The 20946-nt window shown below is 36.4% G+C and overlaps 2 protein-coding genes across 2 annotated transcripts; both read left to right on the top strand.

Moving 5' to 3' along the window:
• The first annotated feature begins 1571 nt into the window (after nt 1–1571).
• On the top strand, nt 1572–17616 carry LOC113321734 (trafficking protein particle complex subunit 8-like). Its single transcript, XM_026569644.1, has 28 exons — nt 1572–1973; nt 2073–2167; nt 2860–2959; nt 4700–4804; nt 5028–5190; nt 6336–6456; nt 6554–6598; nt 6723–6803; nt 6932–7026; nt 7125–7275; nt 8186–8272; nt 8786–8905; nt 8976–9107; nt 9196–9293; nt 9394–9517; nt 9638–9745; nt 10528–10666; nt 11546–11650; nt 11728–11812; nt 11915–11990; nt 12859–13041; nt 13217–13327; nt 13916–14077; nt 14311–14469; nt 14942–15175; nt 15649–15816; nt 16686–16792; nt 16895–17616. Exons 1-28 carry the CDS (start codon nt 1811–1813, stop codon nt 17451–17453), a joined length of 3876 nt encoding a protein of 1291 aa, XP_026425429.1. The 5' UTR covers nt 1572–1810; the 3' UTR covers nt 17454–17616.
• A 493-nt stretch (nt 17617–18109) lies between these two features.
• LOC113324270 lies at nt 18110–19866 on the top strand. The gene is made up of 3 exons (XM_026572593.1): nt 18110–18305; nt 18427–19740; nt 19856–19866. Exons 1-3 carry the CDS (start codon nt 18110–18112, stop codon nt 19864–19866), a joined length of 1521 nt encoding a protein of 506 aa, XP_026428378.1.
• Nucleotides 19867–20946: the final 1080 nt, after the last annotated feature.

Genomic DNA, 20946 nt, shown 5'->3' with positions numbered 1-20946 from the left:
GCTTTAGCAGCACAAATTTTATTTTTCGTTTATTTCTTAAAATTTGCAGTTTGGATATTATGCTTGCTTAAAACTTGTCTATGATGTAGACTATAGTTATGGTTTTGGTGCAAATACTCATATTATTGAGTTAGCATCCATGAACCATCAAAATTTGTACTCTTTTCCCTTCGTTTTCAGGTTTTGTCCCATGTGATTTTCCTGACAAGGTTTTGATGAGGCAACATCTCTGACGTTTCAATTTCTTTTAATGTTGATATCTGTGCTTTTTTTCCTTCGTCCATATTTTTCCCCATTGGGTTTTACTGGCAAGGCTTTAATGAGGCAACTTAATTCAACAAGGTGGTCATCCAAGGGGGAGTTGTATCAATTTTGTTTGTTTAGTGGATTCCCACCATTAACATGTTGTTAGACCAAATCAATATAACAATCCCTTGGAAATTTGGATGTCATTCGGATCCACATAAGGTATGACCACAAACAAAGTTTTATTCTCCTGCACTAATTTATCTACATCTTGGCTATATGTTGAAGAAACTACATCAACAACTTCTGCAAATCATCTCGGGGAGCTAACAATCCATGACACAAATTCTCAATGTGTTGATGAAGAATGTAGACTCTGCAAAAGTGTTAATCAAAGACAATACTGCTTGTGCAACACAAAAGAAGACTTCATCAACTATCTGACATCTTCATGAAAGCACAGTAGTCTTCTGCATTCAAGAAATTCGTTCTTCAAAATTGGAAAGTCTCGACTCAAAGATTTACACGCCAAGATTTTACTGAACTAAATATCAGGAGGAGCGCCATTATCAAATTCAGGTGCATTCACTGGACTTTATCGCGTTATACTCTTTCCTTCGTCAAGGTTTTGTCCCACTGAGTTTTCCTTGTCAAGGTTTTAACGAGTCAAAATTTGCGTGTCCAACATTGTTTCGAGTCTTTGCATGCTTATGCAATTTCAGGTTTTTCTCTTTTGAGTTTTCCTGGTGCATTTTTTAATTAGCTTAGACACAGTGTCATCAGGGGGTGTTATAAACCAATGTTTATTTACTAAGATGCCCTTGTGTCTAAGATTAGGGTTTATTTTATCCCTGTAAATAGATACATAAATCTTTGTAATTCTACACACATTAATAGAATTTCTCTCTCTCTTTTCCCCTTTACATTGTGTCTTCTTCTTCTCTTATTCTATATCACAATACTTGAGAGTTTTTTTTTTTTAATACCCTATACTAACGGTCCCTAGACTACATCCAAATTTCTTAAATTAGAGTGGATTGTGGCAATTACAGGGTTCGAACCCCTTCCTCCACAACATGAGAACCATCAGACCACTTGAGAGATAATTTATGATTTCATAACAATAATTTTCCTCCGTTAAGTTACCAGTTGTGAAATATTTTGTATGCCCAAATGTTAAGCCTTACACTATTATTTTCATAAATAAGCCAAATTTATTTTAATCTGCGTTGTGCCGTGCACCGGCACGATTCGACACACAGTACCCATGGCCAGTATTTAGACTAGCTAGCGTCTCCTACAATCTCGTCATTCGGCTAAAACGAACAGCTCATGAACCTGTTCCCCTAACCTAAATTGTACTCTTTGAGAAAACGAGAGAAGAGCTGAAAATTTGAAGTCTCAAATTTCCTAGAGAGAGAGAAAGTCTCCACAAACTCTATAGGTCTGTCGATACAAGCCTACAACAACCAATTTAACGACTTTCACGACGAGATCCCATCTCTTCGACTTTTATCAAGTAATAGAATTTTGATTATCGTCATCGCAATTACAATCAATCACAATGATGGATCCAGCAAATTCGTATTTGGGGAAAATGTTACTAGAAGAAATTACACCTGTAGTGATGGTTCTTAGAACCCAAACTGTTGAAGAATCTTGTCTTAAGAATGGCTTCAATTTGGTTCAGATGCTGAATCCTTTTTGTGTATTCAACAATATTGATGGTAAGTTTCGATTCTCTCTTTTCTACAAACAATTTACATTGTGTTTTCAGTACATTGTGATACTCAGTTTGAATTGTGTTCTATCTTGTTTTATATCAGTGCCTGTAAGGACTGCCAGTGATCAACCATATAGGTTGCAGAAGTTCAAGTTTCGATTGTATTACGCTTTGGATATCCGTCAACCTAATAAAGAGGTAAATCTGTTAATTTGAGAATTGGGATCAAAAGCTTAGAATTCACATTTCTTATGGAAATCTAGGGCTGTGCTTGGTTTGCCGAAAGCTTTAATGAACATAAACAGCAAGTGCTATGGTTAATTGTAAATCAACTGCCGGTATTTTAGTGTCTTGGTGCAGTTACTAGACCTGGAGACTTTCATGTATTTAGTTGAATAGGGAGTGATTACTTCTATCATGATTCAATATTTAGGAGTTTGATTGTGGTATCATCAAATTTCATGTATGTTTTTATGTTGTTTTTAGTTCATGGATTTTGTATTGGAATTTTTGGATTTGGGCCACTGATTAGTTCATCTTCTTTCAAGTCTAATGATTACATAAATGCCTGTAGTTAAGTACATTCTAGACTAGGTTTTGGCTGTGGAAATGGGTGACATACCAAGCAAAGCCTAGATGGATTTTTTAGGATGATATGGTACCAAGATTTTCCAGAATGTAACTTAGGTCCACCTTCGGAAAAGCTTAAACACTTATTGGGTCTTGTAAAGAGGAATCATCCTTGTCCACTTCTCAAATAAAATGCGAAACTGGGAATTTATCTGGTGATTTCAACACAATTTTTAGATTTACCTTAAGAAGTCTGCTTCGTTGGATTGTAGTTCAAGTTTTGCATGTAGCTAAATGTATGCGAGTGTTTCGTTTTTCAGGCCATAAACGACCATCTAAAACAGGTAATTATTAATGCCAATGAGAAAGATGCCACTGATTTGTGCTCAGATCCACCTCAACTAGGAAACATACTTGCAGGTAAGTTCAGTCTCTTGTTTTCTTTAATTGAATTCCTTTGTAATTCAGGTTTTTTTTTATCGGTAATTAGGAATTATGCAACTCTCTTTTGTATGACGGCCGTAACAAGTAACACGGGATAGTTTTGATACCTCCTTTATAATGGAAACTTTTTTAGCTTCAAGATTATGTCAACCATTCTTGAAAATGTAGTGGTAGACCATGGATCTCTTTTTTCAGTCCGCCTTACGAAATTTTATTTTCTCCGTTCATATTTTGCTCGAGTTGACAAGTTCTGCCCAATCTGCAATGCAAAGAGAATTATTTCTAACAGCGTAGGTAAATGAATAATTATGAGAACAATTAATAGACGTTTGATGAAATCATAGCATCATAAGTAGTCAAATTTTTATTTAGATGTTTTAATTTGGACTAGAAATTGCTGTTTAATGTTCTATATCATCAAGTTATTATGATATAACAAGAAGAATGCCTACTGGTATTATAAATACCGTACAAGAATTCAGTGTTCAGACATGTACCCTCAATCAGTATTCTTTCCTCTTTTTTTTTTTTTTAATCTGCCGTAACTCGCAAGTCAGTATGCTTGTCATAGGATTGTAAGCTTTCTTTAATTTCTTGGACATTGTGAATCACCATGACTGCTTCGGTAGAGCTAATCCATGAGATACCAATGTTCTTTTGAAGAAGTGACGATGAACATTCTTGACACTTCGAAGAAGAAGAAGATCGAAGAATTAGATTTGACGTCCGACTTGGTCTGTTAGTAGATGTCAACAGTTGCATTTCCTTTTAGTAGCTTATGTTGATCCAGGAAATTATCAAAATATGTTTTTTGGTGCGACTACGACGTTGTTACACACCAAAACCATAAGAGAATGTGAAGGATATCTAAAGAACTATCTATAGATGGTGTCAGATATATGCTCTAGAGTGGGTTCTTATTAACTGCTAGACTGGTGCAAAACAAACTAAAAAACAGCAGTTGTCTCTCGGGACATCTGTAGGATAAATGCTATATTTGTAATCTGTGTAGGAAAGTGCTCGAGTACATTTATACCAAATGGAATTATTCGTAGTGTCCCGATCCCTGATAAGTCAAGTGCTGAAACAGTGCTAGCACATGTCGGAATCGATGAGTTTGGAAGGTCTTCCGTGTTATTATACCTTGCCACTTCAGTGTATGACGCTTTCTGTTTGGATTTTTGTTGGTTTGGGGTCGAAAAGTGAGGTCACAAAATACCTCCAAGTCGCATACTCTTTTAATTATGTGATAAAGGAACTGTAGAGTGGTGCCTTTAAGTTACTAATAGAGACATTGCGTCAAATGATGAAAAAAAGACTTTCTTTTGGGGTTTATTACCTAGACATGGCACGAATAGTCATGCATGGCACGGATAATCATGTTTTTATGACCCTGAAATAGTTCTATTCGGGAAAGTCTTATGGAGGATCTTACTCCAAAAATCCAGTAATCACTCAACAAGTTTGTGGAGTGACTTTAGGAGTCACCCAGGGCTACACAATATGCATCATTTGAACAAACAACACACGGTGAACCCTGTAAAGCAAAAATGGCACAGTTTATGTCGTTTGGTTTTTGATAAACAACATAAGTTGTTTCTTCTTAATAAAAGCTCTCTCTCTCTCTCTCTCTGTGAATCTCTCGCTCTGGATCTAGAAAGACTTTGTATCCGATTATGTTACTTTAGAATAATATGCACTTTTGTTCTTATGCAGTTGCTAAAATGGAATCCCTGCCTTCATGGTTTCAAGCCTTCAATAAAGAGCTTATACTCGCCCCAGCATTTTCGGAACACGAAGCCTTTGATCACCCTGTGGCATGTAAGTAGAATTTGTGTCAATAGTGACTCCTAAGTTTTGCTTTCCAATCCCTTCCATGGGGTTTGTTATTAGCTTTATTCTTATTCGGGTTGGCCTTTGTGCTACTCTCAAAAGAATAGCAATATTGTTGTTGCAATAGGAATTGTTACTATCAGTAAGTAGTGAATGTTGACCGATACAAAAAAAGTTGACTCCGGATCTTCATTTCCAATATATGCTGCAGGTCTTGTGGTCGTCTCCTCTAAAGATGAACAACCTGTTAACAAACTTATTGATCTTTTTAACACCAACCAGCTGCCCTCTCTTCTAAATGATGGCGCAATGGATCCGAAGATCTTAAAGCACTATCTGTTAGTCCATGACAATCAAGATGGCTCCTCAGAGAAGTGAGTGTATCATTCACTGCTTTATATATTGTATTGGCCTATTTAATAACATTTGCCATTGCTCCAGCTTATGAGAACTCTATTTGCCTACCTTGTTTCACTAATTTTGCTACTTAAGCCTACATTGGCTATTGTTAATATTTTGGGAAATTTCGCATATGATTGGTTCTGCTATTTTATCAATGAATTTTTCTACTTGTTGCAACTGCATCATGCCGGTCAAAATTTTGCACTAACCTTAGAAAGTAATCAAATCTTTGTATAAAATATCAAGATGTTGGCTGACCGTGCCTTGAGGTGACAGCTTCAGGATTAAACCATTTCTGTAAGTGGTTTGAGCGGCAGCTTACACTTTAGGCTATAGCCTTAAACTTACAGGTCCCGGTGAGGCATTGGCTTAGTAAGCTCTTTCAATCAAAATACTAGAAAATATGTCCAAACGAGGGAAGCCGTTGGTTGGGTAGGATGATTGTTCATTCTCTGATTTATGAGAAGGCTTTCGAAATGGCATGGAGCTAGTTCATACTTCTCTTTTACGGATTTTATGTACAAGCTTGTCATCACACTTGATAAAGGAAAATCAGTTCCATATATCTCCCTACCGTTCTACTTATCTTTAAAGGAGGTGAAATGCAATAGCTCTTCTAAATTTAAAAACATGTGAATGTTCTAATATACCAGAGACCCTTTTAACTTTAAAAGGTTATAGTCATAGAAAATAGTTTAACCAGTGAAGCGAGATTTACAAAAACGTACCATGGGTTGGCATCCAGGCCTGAATTTTAGTGGCGGTATATGTGAACACACTGCGTGTTAGTTAAGGTGTTCTTCCTGTAATGTTTCAGAAGTACTGTATAACTGAGTTTCATATTTATTTTTTGTCCTGCAAATATTTAGTCTGTACAAGTTTGTGCATTTTCTAAACCGACTCAAACTAATTTTAACAACTTAAGCTTTTGGATATATGGTACTGTGGTATACCTGCTGCTCATGTCACACCAATATCCTGTTTTCTATATATTAATTCCTTGCTCTCTGTGCCCAACTATCAGCATAATATACAAATGTGTAGGGTAGTCTAATTTGGAAGAAATTTTTTGCTGCTCGACTGACTGCAAATTTTTGTAACCTTTTGTGTTTGGCAGGGCTATGAATTTGTTAACAGAAATGAAGAGTGCATTTGGCACAAATGACTGTAGCTTATTGTGCATTAACTCTGGTCAAGATGGACTCAGAGACCAGCAGGATAGCCCATGGTTTCCTTATGTAAGTTGACATTTAGAGCCTCATACTTTTCAAATCTGGCTACTTTTATCACAGTGCATGAATAATTCTGTGATTTACCATTTTTCTTTTGTAACAGGAAACTGATTCTCCACTCGCTCTGAACTCCGAGGATATTAATGAGGTAGCCACATAAACTCCAAACTTCTTTTTTTATTTAAAAAAACTAGTTCTTGCAAAAAAAAGCTATCCTATAGTAACTTGGAAATTTCTGACCAGTATATTAGTGTTTGGAAACTTGGAAATAGATGAAGGAACTCATGCAAGATTTATCTTCCAAACACATCATTCCTCACATGGAGCAAAAAATACGTTTGCTTAATCAACAGGTAATTGTTTGGCTGTTATGCTTTTGAACTTTTGGTATTAGTGGTTTGCCGCCTTGCACTTCACTCATATACACTGTTTTCTTACTATGTCTATCCACTCCACTGGCTTTTCTTGGCCTTTTCCTTAGGTTTCTGCAACTCGTAAGGGCTTTAGGAATCAAATAAAGAATCTGTGGTGGAGAAAAGGCAAAGAAGAAACACCAGATGCTCCCAGCGGCGGCATGTAAGCTCATTATAGATTTCCTTTATAGATTCTTATCATTGCTGTGCTTATCTTCTTTATTTCTGTCTAATTAATTTTCTACATAATAATTGTTTTAGGTACACCTTTAGCTCCATCGAGTCTCAAATTAGAGTTTTGGGTGATTATGCCTTCATGTTGAGAGATTATGAACTTGCTTTGTCGAATTATCGGCTGCTCTCTACAGATTACAAGCTTGACAAGGCCTGGAAACGTTTTGCAGGCGTACAGGTAGCTAAATGTGTAAATAGAAAGCCATCCAGTATTAAGCTGTTTGACATTTGGATCTTTATCAATATCGATTTCGCATTTCAGTGATTTAAATAATTTGATCAAGTATTGAATGAAGTAAAGTTCATGAAGTTGGCTGATTACACTTTTGATTATTAGAATTAACTATGATCGAAGTTTTATGTTGGAAAAGTAGGAAAAGGTAAATGCAGATCCATTGCATTGTCTAATATTAGTATATCAATGTTTATGGCATTATGACTTATGCTTTGATAGCAGATTTATTGCTAATATATTAGTTTCATGAATTCCTGAAGGCCTTTACAAACTACCAAGCAAATGATGTTCGTTTTGAACCAGCTTCACAGTTTCTTACTAGCAGAATAGATGACTCTTTGCGGCCTCTACAGTAATTGCATTAACTGATACATCGCGAAGAAAAATTTGAAATAACTGACAGTTGGAGCTACATTCTATATTGAGATAGCTTAGAAAAATTTCAGGTAGTTCTGGAATTTTTTGTGTGAAATGGTACTGAATATGCAGGCTTTAGAGAAGCTGTCGAAGTTTAGCAAGTCAACTGATAAAGAATTTATAAGCAGTAGACTAGTTGTTATCCATCATGCATAGAGTATTTGGATGTTTTTAGGTCAAATGGCTAAACATAAGATACTGTGGCCACAAATTGTTGAGACTTAAATAACATGCCTGCCCTTGGTAGTCCTCTTTTGATCTTTCATATTAGCTCTAAGTTTCTGAGACCACAAAGATTGCAACTTTTTTTAAGGGATAATTTCAGTAATTCTTTGCTTTGTACGATTCTTTAATGATTTTTCAGTAACGTTGCCAAGTTTGTGTTTCTTTCAGCTTTCATCTTGTTTTTCTCAAATTTACCATATCTTGTGTGTAGGAAATGCAAGCACTTACCTATTTTATGTTGGATCAATCAAGAAAGGACGCAGAGTATTGCATGGAAAGTGCTTTCAATACTTACTCGGTATATCTACTTTTTCCTTTAGGTCCAAGATTATCTGTAAATTACTGTCTTGTGAAAGTGGGGAACTGCTGCTAACAACGTTTTATCTGATACATTTGTTTTTAGTACCTTTAATTGGGTACTGTTCTTTTCATCTGATGACAAAATCTTTTTATGAGGAAGTAAGTGCTGCTCTAGAAGGTAATTTTTTGCTTGTGGAGCATGCACTTATCACATGGTTCAAAGTTTCAAGTATATTGTCCTGAAATGTTTCCAGTAATTTTTTTTTGGACATCGGGGAATGAAGGAAGTTGAATCGATCTGTGTTGATTCGAAAAATATGGTTTATATCGTGTGAAAAAATGCGGTGTTTGACTTTCCAATTTGTTGTTCTTTTCTTCCTTTCTTGTTTGGGCATTATGGATGAGTGATGATGATATTGCTGATTTCTCATTCGACTGTGAGCAGTATATGTATTTTCCTTTGGTGGACATACTAAGCCTCAACTTCTTTTGTTAAATTGGGTTTGTCTAGAAACTTGGATCATCTGGTCAACGAAATGCTACGAGGTGTGGTCTCTGGTGGACAGAAATGCTCAAGTGCAGGGATATATACAAAGAGGCAGCTGGTGTTTACTTTCGGATTTCTAATGAGGTAGTCATACTCCATAAAATTGCAACATAGGGATTACGTGTTTTGGTCCTGACCATATACTTCTCCCCAGGAGCCTTCACTACATGCAGCTGTAATGCTTGAGCAGGCATCTTACTGCTACTTGATGTCTAATCCACCCATGTTACGCAAGTATGGATTTCATCTCGTACTTGCGGGTAACCGTTACAATATATCTGATCAGGTACTGTCACTGAATTTTCTTCCTTATGTGTAGGGTGTAGCATTGCTTTGTTTTCTCAAAGTTTTTCTTCCTTTTCTTTAATTTATAGCGGAAACATGCAATTCGGGCATATAGAGGGGCACTTTCTGTTTACAAAGGAGACACTTGGAAGTACATAAATGATCATGTTCATTTTCATATGGGGAAGTAAGTTAAATCAAGAATGCTTTTAAGCTTGCGTGCCAGATTTTACCAAATTCGTGTTGATCTTGCGAAATTTCTTGATGTTCCCTCTAAATTGATGCAGGTGGTACGCTTTTCTTGAGTTATTTGATGTTGCAATGAAACATATGTTAGAAATCCTGGCATGTAGTCACCAGTCTATCGTTACCCAAGAGTTATTTCTAAGAGACTTTCTTCAAATTGTTCAGGTGAGTATTAGTCCAATCCTGGGTGTATCTAATGATTGAATATTTGTGGCATGGTAAAAGTTCTATTAATCTGTTTGGCAGAATTTTGACTGTACTTTGTGGTTTATGTGGCATACCTAGAAAATGGGGAAGACATTTGAGGTATTCAAACTTCAGTTGCCCGCCATCAACCTGCCATCTCTGAAAGTAATTTTTGAAGATCATCGAACTTTTGCTTCACCTACTGCTGTAAGTAGACTCGTTGCATCTTTTGGCTTCACAGTATATTTGATTCTGGTAGCATTTGTTAGATTCTCTATACTGGTGGATGGATTAATAATGGTTTAGCTTGCTGACTCTCTCTCCAGCATTTTTGAATTAACATTCCCTCTGTCTTATTATGTTTGCTTTATGTTCAGGGTTAGGCATGAGGCAACTTCTTGTTATCATCTTTGTGTGATTATGTTTTCATTTGGTTTTAAAGATCACACGTTTCTTTTACTTGTTTTGTATCCATTTGTAAATCTTTTGTGCCCATACTGTTTTTGCTTTCATTTGGATTTTTTTGTTTTAAAACTGCATTTTTTTTTATTGTGTCAATTAGTTAGGGCTGGAAATTAATGTTGTTGCCCATTTCGTCTATGTTCAAGAGCATAAGGGTGACATATATATAGCACACAACTAAAAGCAGTCATAAGGATGTAGAAATGATTTTTTGACGGATAAGCTATGTAGTCAGTTTAGGCAGACTTTATTTTCTTTTCAGCAGTAACATTTGATGCGACTAATGAGTACGTTCGTTAAGTTTGAATCATCCCTTCTTCCATGTGTTCAGTGGGAGGATATTTAAATGACCTTTACATACCACGGAGTATGCTATTGTTATAGCGGCTTTTCTCATATAAATTTAGTTCTACAATAAGATGTTACTTACTTCCCTCCTAGTAAAGCATCCAATCTAATGTGTTTGTTAAATCGGGTTTTACAAGTTAGTTGCCTGTTGTTGATTCTTTTTTCTTTCCAAAATCCAGGTTAATGTTAAAGAAAGTTTGTGGCGGTCACTGGAGGAGGATATGGTTCCTTCAATACCCACCATGCGGTTTAATTGGCTGGAATCGCAACCTAAGTACTCAAAGAAACATAAAGATTCTAATATCTGTGTAGCTGGAGGTACAGATAAGGCTTAGGAATATTATTTTTTTGCTCATTCAATTTCATTGATGTTGCCTCCGTCTTCATCTTCAGTCACACTTTTTCGTTTGAGAAGTCAATTAACCAATTCTATGAAAGTAAACTTTGTAGGATTAGATGGCGTTAATATGAAACTTGGGCCTCATGTTTTCCCTTGTAATGTTTGAGCGTCGTAATTGAGGAACCCTATGCCTGATTAGCAGTAGTCTTTTGTCACCCACTACTCCCCACCAGACTTCGCCAGGATCAAGTTACCACTAGGCCAAGGAAGGTGATTTTTCTTGGTGAAGCCTTAGTTCACTTACTATGAGTTTTCGAGGAAATTTATGAATTTCTACGTACCTTAGTCTGATTAACATATATATTTGTGTGGTAAAGCCCAAAGGGTGTTCGAGTTTATTTTTCAAAAGAGTTAAAATCCAGAGGGATAAATCATAAATGCAAGGGACTGTTTCATCAAGTAAATGTTATGCTTCAAAAAAAAAGAAAAAAATCAAGAAATATTATGTAAGGGCATGTCTAATTGTTGGATTTTCTGGCAGTTCACTCTGTATTTGGGTGATGTGGTTTGAATTTGGTTCCTTAGTAGGATAGCTTTTATCCAACTCGACATTAAAGATGATGGTAAAGCATCCATTGATTATTTTCTTGCTTGATCTGAAATTTGAATCTCAGCTCAAGTTCCCATAATATATCTTTATCTAGATTCTTATCACGAGGTTACTGATAATATGTGAGCTGATCAGCTGTAGCATAGTCCCACTGACTGCATCACGATTCTTATATCCATGATATGAACATTCTTGAAGATGCAATGTGCAAATGCTGATGTTTTCTGCTTTTCTTCTTTATTTGCAGAAGCCATAACCGTTGAAATTGAATTCAGAAACCCTCTTCAAATTCCAATCTCTGTTTCTGGTCTTTCTCTCATATGTCAGTCAGAAGAAGAGACGACAATGACTGGTATTCACATTCCTAAATGTTTGTATCTTGTTTACTTAAATCACGTATCTTATGGTTCAAAATGTTGGTTGCGTCAGGTGATGAATCTGTCAGTGATACCGGACTTCATTTGGCATCTGCATCGCAGGATGAGCTGGAACTCCAAAAGTTGAAAGGCAGTTGGTATATATATGCTTTAGACTGCTTTATTACTATTTTTTTTTCCTTTTATCAGTGCTGCTAATGCTGTTGCTAATAAACTGGGCTGAGGGTTTGATGCTGTAGGGAGAAAAATGTTGGAAGTTCTTCGTTTATATTATCGGAGGTCGACTTTTCTCTTGGAGGACGTGAGACAACTCCGGTAAATGTTACATTTACTCAATTTTCTAAAATCTTCTGCGTTGACCCATAATAAGGTGATGTACTACATATGCTAGTGCTAGGACATTGCTATATAATCCTTGTTCTTGGTATGGTTAATCCCCTCTATAGTGCCTGGATGACGTTTTAGGATATCCTTTCATGATATAATAATTTGCTTTTTGAGTTTGTCTCGGGGTATCACTAAATTTCTTCTGCCTTCTGCTTGAGCTTTGAGCTTATAATATTGGTAGATTGTTAATTACTTAATTTTATTTTTCATTTTCTTTGGACTGAACTAGAATGATATAATAGTGTCAGAAATTGATGGAGCTTAAATTCCTTACATCTTCTATACCTGCAAAGTCTGGATTGTATATCAAACTCTCGACAGCCATGAGAATCTAAAAGTGCAAATAAGCAGAAAACTTTTCTATATGCAGAGTGTTGAAGTCAGACCGACTTTCTGCATTGAAAACTAATTGTACTATAAAGAGGCTGATGCACAACACCAAATGCTTTGAACTAGTATATCAAAGGATCATAGGGGGTAACTTTTAGAAAAAGGTAAACTAGGCCAAAGTTTTGTTAAGGGCCACCAGAAAATTTCTTTTAAAGACTCTTCAACAGGTTTAAAATGGATCATATATTTTCTTAGCCTGAACAAGGCTTTAGCTAGCATATCCGCTTTTCGGATGCATTAACTGTTCATTTACTTCATTGTTCGATAGGCACTGTCAGCCTTCGGTATGTTCTTCTTGTAGCGCTTTGACTGTTAAAATTTACTTGGTAACATGAATTTTTTTTTAATTATATCACATCAACATGTAATAAAGTATTACTAATTTGGAAATCTTTTTAATTCTCAGATCCAATTGACTATCACACCCAGAGTGGAAGGTATTCTAAACATTGTCGGTGTCAGATGGAAATTTTCAGATTCTGTAGTTGGTTATCATAATTTTGATTCTGCTCAAGTAAAGAAGAAAAGTGTTAAGGGAAGAAAAGCTAAGCCATCTTCAAGCAATAATCTGAAGTTTACAGTGATCAAGGTGCATATTCTGTTGTAAATATCCCAACACCCAATACCAAAAGAATGTAGTCTTTTCGAGCTCTATGGTGAAACTTTGGCCACGCCAAATTTTCAGTTTTTTTTTTTTTTTTTTTAATTTAATTTCTTTTTGATGTTAAATATTTTAATTTGTGTTTTGGTGTCCTTTGTACTAGGCTCTGCCAAAGCTGGAGGGTTGCATCCAGCATATACCGAAAAGAACATATGCTGGGGAGTTGCATCGTCTTGTTTTGGAGTTGAGGAACACATCAGAATTTCCTGTCAAGGTAGGCTGTATAGTGGTGTTGCCTCTCATGTAACATATTGGATGGGTGTAACATTTGTTAGTAAAAGGCAAACGGGCTTCATTCCTAGATGGCTAGGTTCCTTGTGATATACATCTATTACCAAGAAATGATTACGCGGTCATTTTTTTCTGTCTCAAGTCTTTGAGCAAATTTCTTTCTGTTGGTTGTCTAAATTTAAAAGCAGAATATCACTTGGCCAATACGTGGCAGTGTAGATTCAGGCTTCATCCTCTTCCTCTTATCTTCTCTGCTCTCTTCCTCTTTCGTCTCTTGTTCCTCTGTGTTCTCAATTTTACAGCTAAGATAATGTATTTAGATTGAAGTCACTGATACAGTAATTGATTTCTATGGCTGATATTTGTAAGGATAGTGATATAATTACATAAGCTGTAGATGTCACTTTCCTGTCTATAATTTGGTTATATTGTGCTATTATTTTCTGTATTTAATATCTAATTCTGATGCATTTTTGATGTGCCTTTCTGCCTTTCATGTGTGACAAACTTGCCCTCTAGTTTGTACAAGCTCAGAAGCTTAAATTGATCTTTTCGATTTAAATGTTTGCAGAATCTTAAGATGAAGATCAATCGACCAAGATGTTTAATTCCAGGTTATCGCGAAGATATGAATGCAGAATTTCCTGCTTGTCTACATAAACAGAAAAACTCGGCCAGCAGAGAGTTGTACTCAGTTGAGGGGTCCGATGGCCTTGTGTTTCAATTTCCAGAGGTTAGTTGTTCATTAATTCTTGTACCTCCGACTTTGCTTATCTTTTTTATGAGAGTGTGTGAAGTTCTTTTAGAGAAGTTGACAATATCTGATACTTACGGGGATTGAACCCTGGTTTAAATTGTCGCCAACAGCATAACGTTCACCACCAACTGTGGTGTTTCCGAGATTTGGGTACAATGTTTGTCTCTCCTTTTGCTTGTGTTTATGTTTCACGTCTTTGTTTTGTGAAGGATGTGACAGTAGGAGGACACCAGATATTATCATGGCCTCTTTGGTTGCAACTGGGAGATCCCGGAAGCATCTCATTGTTTATATCAATATACTATGAAATGGAAGATATATCAAGTGTGATGAAATTTCGTACTCTTCGAATGCATTATGATCTGGAGGTATGGCCTTCTGGTTATTCTCAATTTTCACTCTTATAGTCTTAGTTGCAGATCACTTGGGTTTCTTTGTCCCCAAAAGAGTGCACATGAGAAATATTATTATCTATTTTATTGTAAATATGTGAACTGCGGAGCGCCACAATGTTTGCTTCAACTCTGTAAAATAGTATCCTTGTTGGTGATTCTCTACTAATTTTTCTCCAATTGATTTATAGTCAGCATTATGTTTGGTTGTAGTTTGTATTTTGTTTATCTTATAATTTTCTTTAAAATCTGCTCTTTCTCAATATGGTTCTACTTTCATTAGTCTGCTCTTTCCTCAATTGATGATAGTTGACAGAAGATTTTTAATTATATACTATCATACCAATGATTTGGCTCATTATGTAGTATTAGACTTGGTTTATTTACCAAGAAAGCTTAGAATATGATGTGCACTGACCTTCATTATTGTTTATTTTTCTTTTAACAGGCCTTACCATCATTGGATGTGTCGGTCAAGATCAGCCCGTGTCCTTCAAGATTGCAGGAATTCCTTGTGCGCATGGATATTGTGAACAAAACCAGTTCTGAGACTTACCATCTTCGACAGTTGTCGTCCATTGGACACCAGTGGAAAATCTTACCACTCTCATCTGATGGTCCAATTTGTCCCTCACAAGCATTAGTTGCTAATCAAGCATTATCATGCTTCTTTAAACTTGAGGTTTGTAGCTTCACTTTCACTACTGTGCCATGAAAAAACGCATCCTCCAGCAGTTAAGTAGACTCTGTTTGTCTAATAGGGATCAAGTTCATAGCTAGTCACCTATCTACAATAAAGGGGCATTAGCCGTGGTGATTTGTCAACACTCTTTGAGAATTGTTCCTAGGTCCATCTAATGTTGCTGATGGTTATGGTTACCAAGCGATTATGTATTGATTGTCAAGATAAAATGATAGGGTTCTGTGTCGTTTTGTTGTAGGGTTAGGGTAATTCAGAAATTATATTTTGAGGAGAAAGTCATTATTGTTTCTGTGATTCTGCTTTTCATTGTTTACTTTCATCTCTGGCCTAAGTTGGTACCAGTAATTAATTAGGGTAAATGTCGATTTTACAGCCACATAATCGATTGTTTTATTTGATACAAAACAGTTCCTCTTTAATTTGCTTACTTACTGATTTCTCTTATATATCAGGACTGCAGTAAATTAACCAATGATGAAACATTATCGACTCACAGCTCTGTCGGTGGAACTGATGTACGATTGGTTGTGGACGGCAGTGAAGCAATGTTTGATATGTCTGGTACACCTATAGCAGCTTTTCACCATCATGACAGGTTGCACCAGGAAAAGTCAAATCAGGTTCAGTATATTTACCTACTTAATGATGCAAGTGCTCAAGTTTTGAAATGCTGTATATAAGTTCCTGCATCGCTTAAAATATGGGATTGGCTTTTAAAAATTTCACCACATGAATTCCTTCAGATGGTCTTTAATACTACTAAGTAGCTTATGTTGTTGGATCCCAGTTGAAATCAAAGCGTCAATTTTCGTTGTCCTTTCCTCCTACTTTATGATATAGAGAATCTTGCAGTAGGAAATAATCCTGAAAAGTGTTCACCCAGGTGGGGTGGAAGTCCACATTATGTGGGTGGTGGGTACTTGGATATTCAACCCACCATGTTACACTGGTATACTCAAGTCCTCCGGAAAATTTTTACTACAAGTGGTTGTGATGTTCGAGATTTTGAGACTGCACTTTCAAGAGCCTGTATCTCAGTCAACACATATTGAATTATAGAAGATATGCAAATCAGTAATATTGTGAACATACAACACATTCACACGGAATATATATGCCCAGTTCATTAAGCATGACTGCAAACCGAATGCCAATGAGGATGAGCGATTCTGAATATAGCACCCAAGGGGTTTAAACTTTAAGGATGCAAATATGGTTTATTTGTGAGAAATCCCAATGTAGTATCCATTAGTCACATTTGAAGAAGGTTTATAAAATGCAAATAAAATCTAGCATAGCATAGTTTTCTTGTTTGCAATGCATATGGATAGATTAAAGGGTACAACATGTATTAGGCTTTATTCTACGATTTTTTCTTTTGGGTATTTTCTTGCAGTTTTGGTAAATGCATTAGACTCCAAAATAGTGAAAACCCATATCATTACTACTGTTGGATGTTTTATTTTCTTATTGTTATGTTTTGCACCAGGGAAATCCAAGCATTGCAAACTTTATATTAATCTCTCAGCTTCAAGAATCAATAACTGGCCCATCAAGTTCCTCACGTCTGTTTTCTCATCATCTATACAGCCGCAGGTTAATATCAGTTTCTCATAGGTGGTCTTCATTTTCAAATTCTAAATTGGGCGAACATTCTCGTTCTTATGTATTAATTTGCTTTTTTTTTTCTCTCTCTAGTATTGCAAGCACAAGCCCTGTGTGGTGGCTGATGGATGGGCCACGAGCTTTGAATCACGACTTCTCAATCTCTTTCTGTGAGATTGAACTTTTCCTGACAATCCACAACTCATCAGATTCTGGTGCTTCTATTCGAGTTAATACAGTCGATACCAGTACTGGTGGTCAGTTGCGTGATTCTGTTGCTGCGCCTCCATCACCAGCCTCAACTGGACTCCAAGTAGGATGGCACAGTATAGCATTGACAGATGATTCCAAAGATTCACCCAACAACACCATTGGAACACAAGTTACAAAGTCATCATCTGATGGTGGTGCTCCTTTTATTTGGTCAGCATCTAGTTCTAACCGGTTAGAACTTGGTCCATTTTCTACGGTTAAAGTTCCTCTGCGGGTTTGTTTGTTCTCTCCTGGGACTTACGATCTGTCAAGCTATACTATAAATTGGAGCCTTCAAGTATCTGGTGATGAACGGATTTCTGGAGAAAAAACAAGTCAATCTTCAGGAACAAGTCGAGGAAATCCTTATTATCTCACGGTGCTTCAATCCCCGCAATGATTTTATACTGGTCGCTTAGAATATTTATAGTATACAAGCAAAAAACTGTCTTGATTGAGAGGCAGATAGATATCCTGTGTATTACTCCCTCCGTTTCTTTAATATAGGCCGGTTTGGGATATCGGATAAATTAAGGTTTTTAACAAAACCAATCATTTCGGCCTTTTTTTGTTATTTTTTCCTTTTTTGCCCTCTCTCCCGATAAATTCCTCTTTCCGAAACTGAGAAACAATTTTTCAGTGAGTGATTCTTTCTGAAACGGAGAAACGAAACTGAGAAAAAAAATTTCCAAACTGAGAAACAATTTTCCATGGATTTTAATCTGCTCCTGTTTTTAATTTAGGGTTTTCACCCAATTCAAATCTGTTATCAGATATCTTACTCTTCTTCATCTCCTTCTTTTGGTCGTTTTACTTCCTCCTCCTGGTTTTCACCCGATTCAAATTTGTTCAATTGATTAGTTAGATTGAGGTTTATCATGGGTTGGTATTAAAGAAAGTCTGTGTTTAGTTTGTAGGTCTGATTGGTTAAGTAAAAATGCGATTGTGAAGATAAGATGAGTTTCAATAACCAACTACTTCCTGCAAGTGAAATGAGTTTTGACCTGAATCAATGGGGATTCACCCTATAACTGTTTGATAAAATTACCAAGTGAAATGGGTTTTGACCTGAATCAAACTCCTGAGGATACTCTATCTCAAGGTAATTTTCCATCAACTATTCCAATTACAATTCCATCTCCAATTACTACAATTCCATCTCCAATTACAATTCCATCTCCAACTATTAGAGATTTAAATCAATATTGTCTCATCGATTTGAATGAATGTTACCCGGAAGAAAATGATGATGGTGATAGTGAAGAAGAAGAAGAAGAAGAAGAGAGAGGAGGAGGAGGAGGAGGAGGAGGAGGAGGAGGAGGAGGAGGAGGAGGAGGAGGAGGAGATACACTGTCCCTTTAACACCATTGCAGAACCAGAACCTATTCGCCATGGAAATAAGAAGAAGAATTTAACTTCTGATGTGAAGAGAAGAATTCTTGAAAAATTGATGCAAGGGAGCATAGATGGGAAACTTCACAGGGGACTAATCACTGATACTGCGGCTCGGTTTGGAGTTGGATTTCGAACGGCTTCAAGATTATGGAATTGTGCAAAACTGGCTAATGCAAATGGAGATGTAGTTGATATCTCTTCTAAGATGGTCAATAGAGTTGGTAGAAAGAGAATTCAATTAGATTTAGATAGAATTAAGTTGATACCTCTTCGCAAACGAACAACAATAAGAGGAATAGCACACGAACTAAACTTGTCAACATCAACCGTACATCGACTAATCAAGAATGGAAATCTTCGACCACATTCAAATGCCTTGAGGCCGGGACTTACGGATGAAAACAAGATAGGAAGGGTGAAGTTTTGCTTGAAAATGATAGACAAAGGTATGGACCAATCTTCAAATTCATTCATTGACATGTTGGATCGGATTCATATAGATGAAAAATGGTTTTACATTACAAGAAGAGCACAAAAGTATTATCTTCATGCCGAAGAAGAAGAGCCTTTACGCACATGTAAAAGTAAGAATTTTATCACCAAAATCATGTTTTTAACAGCCGTGGCTCGTCCTCGCTTGGGTTTTGATGGTAAGATCGGAATATGGCCTTTTGTTGTTAAAGAAGCCGCAAAAAGGACCAGCAAAAACCGCAAAGCTGGGACAATGGAAACCAAGGCAATGAAATCTATTGACAAAGATGTTATGAGGTGTTTTCTGATTGAGAAATTGCTGCCTGCTATCAAGAAGAAATGGCCATTTAATAATTGTAAGAAAATCTTTATACAACAAGATAATGCAAAACCGCATGTCCACGAGAATGATAAAGAATTTTTGGAAGCGGTTCGAAGTTACGGGTTAGATATCGAGTTGTTGTGTCAACCTCCGAACAGCCCCGACTTGAATGTTTTAGACCTGAGGTTCTTCAGCGCTATTTCTGCACTTCATCATACTGATGCTCCAACCACAGTAGACGAGTTTATCGCAAGTGTTACGAGAGCGTTTGAAATTTTCTCGGTTGAAGAAGCAAACAATGTTTTCATAACTTTACAATCTTGCATGAAGGAGATTCTTGGAATCAAGGGTGGGATTCACTACAAGATTACCCATATGCATAAATGGCGTTTAATTAGAGATGGCCAACTCCCTAATGTACTTGAGTGTGATCCTCAAGAATTGAATGAGGCAAGGGAATTTATCAAGGAGTATGAAATTTCGCAACAAAGTTCTTCAGGTATGTGATTTCATACTTGTTTTTTCTTTGCCTTGAATTGATTGTTTTTATAATTACCTCATTGTTTTTTTCCTCATATTTGGCACTCAATGAATTTGCTTATTACTGTATCTAGATCTGAAGTAGAATTCAGTATACATTCCGCAGAACTGAACCACATAAATAAGACTACAAGAAAACTTCATGCTATGAATTTTCGACTAGACCACACTAATCGAGCTTTCAACTCTTGAGCCAGCTGCCTCTCTCAGAGGTTAACATATTTCACCTCTTTGCTCAGTTTTTTTATTCCCTCCTTCAATGTTTCCTTCCTGCTCTCTTTAAAATTCCATAGCTCCGGAATTACAGTTGCGCCATTATCTACCCTCTCCATAATAACAGTTTGTACAGCATGTGCTACTGCTGGGTTATAGAAAACATATTGTTTCCTGCTCTCTTTAACATTTTAACATTTTTCCCAGCCATACCATTAACAGTGCAGACAAATGTTAGTTGGGAGACATTTTAATGTGCAAATTTGAGGCTCTATTTGCTAGATTCTCAGTTGCTGCAAATCATAGTGCGGCTTATAGGGCTGTTAATATTAGGCTCTATTTGCTAGATTCTGTAAATTATGTCGCCTTTGCATTGCACTATAACTGGAAACAAATCTCATTAGCAAATTTAAATAATCTTTGCTAATGGAACCATTTATTTTTTTCCTATTGGGTATTGATCAGTTTTAGACCCTATGAAAGCAAATCAAATGAAGGCGAATACAAAAAGAAAAAGAACGGGCCAGATTGCTATGGACTTTAAACAAACTATCATTGGCAACGATACTTACCAGAGCTGGTTTAAATATACACAGATAAATTATTAGCCTCATGTGGCTTTGAGACACCTTTGAACAATAACTTATACAGATAGATGAAATGCCTGATTTTTAATTGTCTATCTTCTCCATCTCTCTTAAACTTGGTCATTTCTTTAACTGGTGGTGTAACTGGTGCTCTTATTAACAATAGCCTTATGTTCTGTTATTTATGTTTGTCTCTTTGTGTGTTCTGATTAGGTCGTTCCGCTTATCCCAATGGAAGAAAACAATGGCTTTGGTGCTCAATGGTTAAGACCATTACTGGAAGCAAACTATTTCATTCCTTGTACGGACCATGGGGAAGAAATGTCCAAAAGTGAATGTAAATATTTCTGCTTGGATTGTATGGG

The sequence above is a fragment of the Papaver somniferum genome, chromosome 11, assembly GCF_003573695.1.
Source record: "Papaver somniferum cultivar HN1 chromosome 11, ASM357369v1, whole genome shotgun sequence".
NCBI lineage: Eukaryota > Viridiplantae > Streptophyta > Magnoliopsida > Ranunculales > Papaveraceae > Papaver > Papaver somniferum.
Note: the sequence above shows the minus strand (reverse complement) of the source record. Positions and strands in the feature narration are given on the sequence as shown.

Bases quoted from the DNA above. Each gene is read 5' to 3' on its own strand.
- LOC113321734 (XM_026569644.1), top strand. From the start codon at position 1,811: ATGATGGATCCAGCAAATTCGTATTTGGGGAAAATGTTACTAGAAGAA. The intron at 7,276-8,185 runs GTAGCTAAATGT...TCTTGTGTGTAG, and splicing joins AACGTTTTGCAGGCGTACAG to GAAATGCAAGCACTTACCTA. The intron at 13,042-13,216 runs GTGCATATTCTG...CCTTTGTACTAG, and splicing joins TGAAGTTTACAGTGATCAAG to GCTCTGCCAAAGCTGGAGGG.
- LOC113324270 (XM_026572593.1), top strand. From the start codon at position 18,110: ATGGGTTTTGACCTGAATCAAACTCCTGAGGATACTCTATCTCAAGGT. The intron at 18,306-18,426 runs GTGATAGTGAAG...ACACCATTGCAG, and splicing joins CCCGGAAGAAAATGATGATG to AACCAGAACCTATTCGCCAT.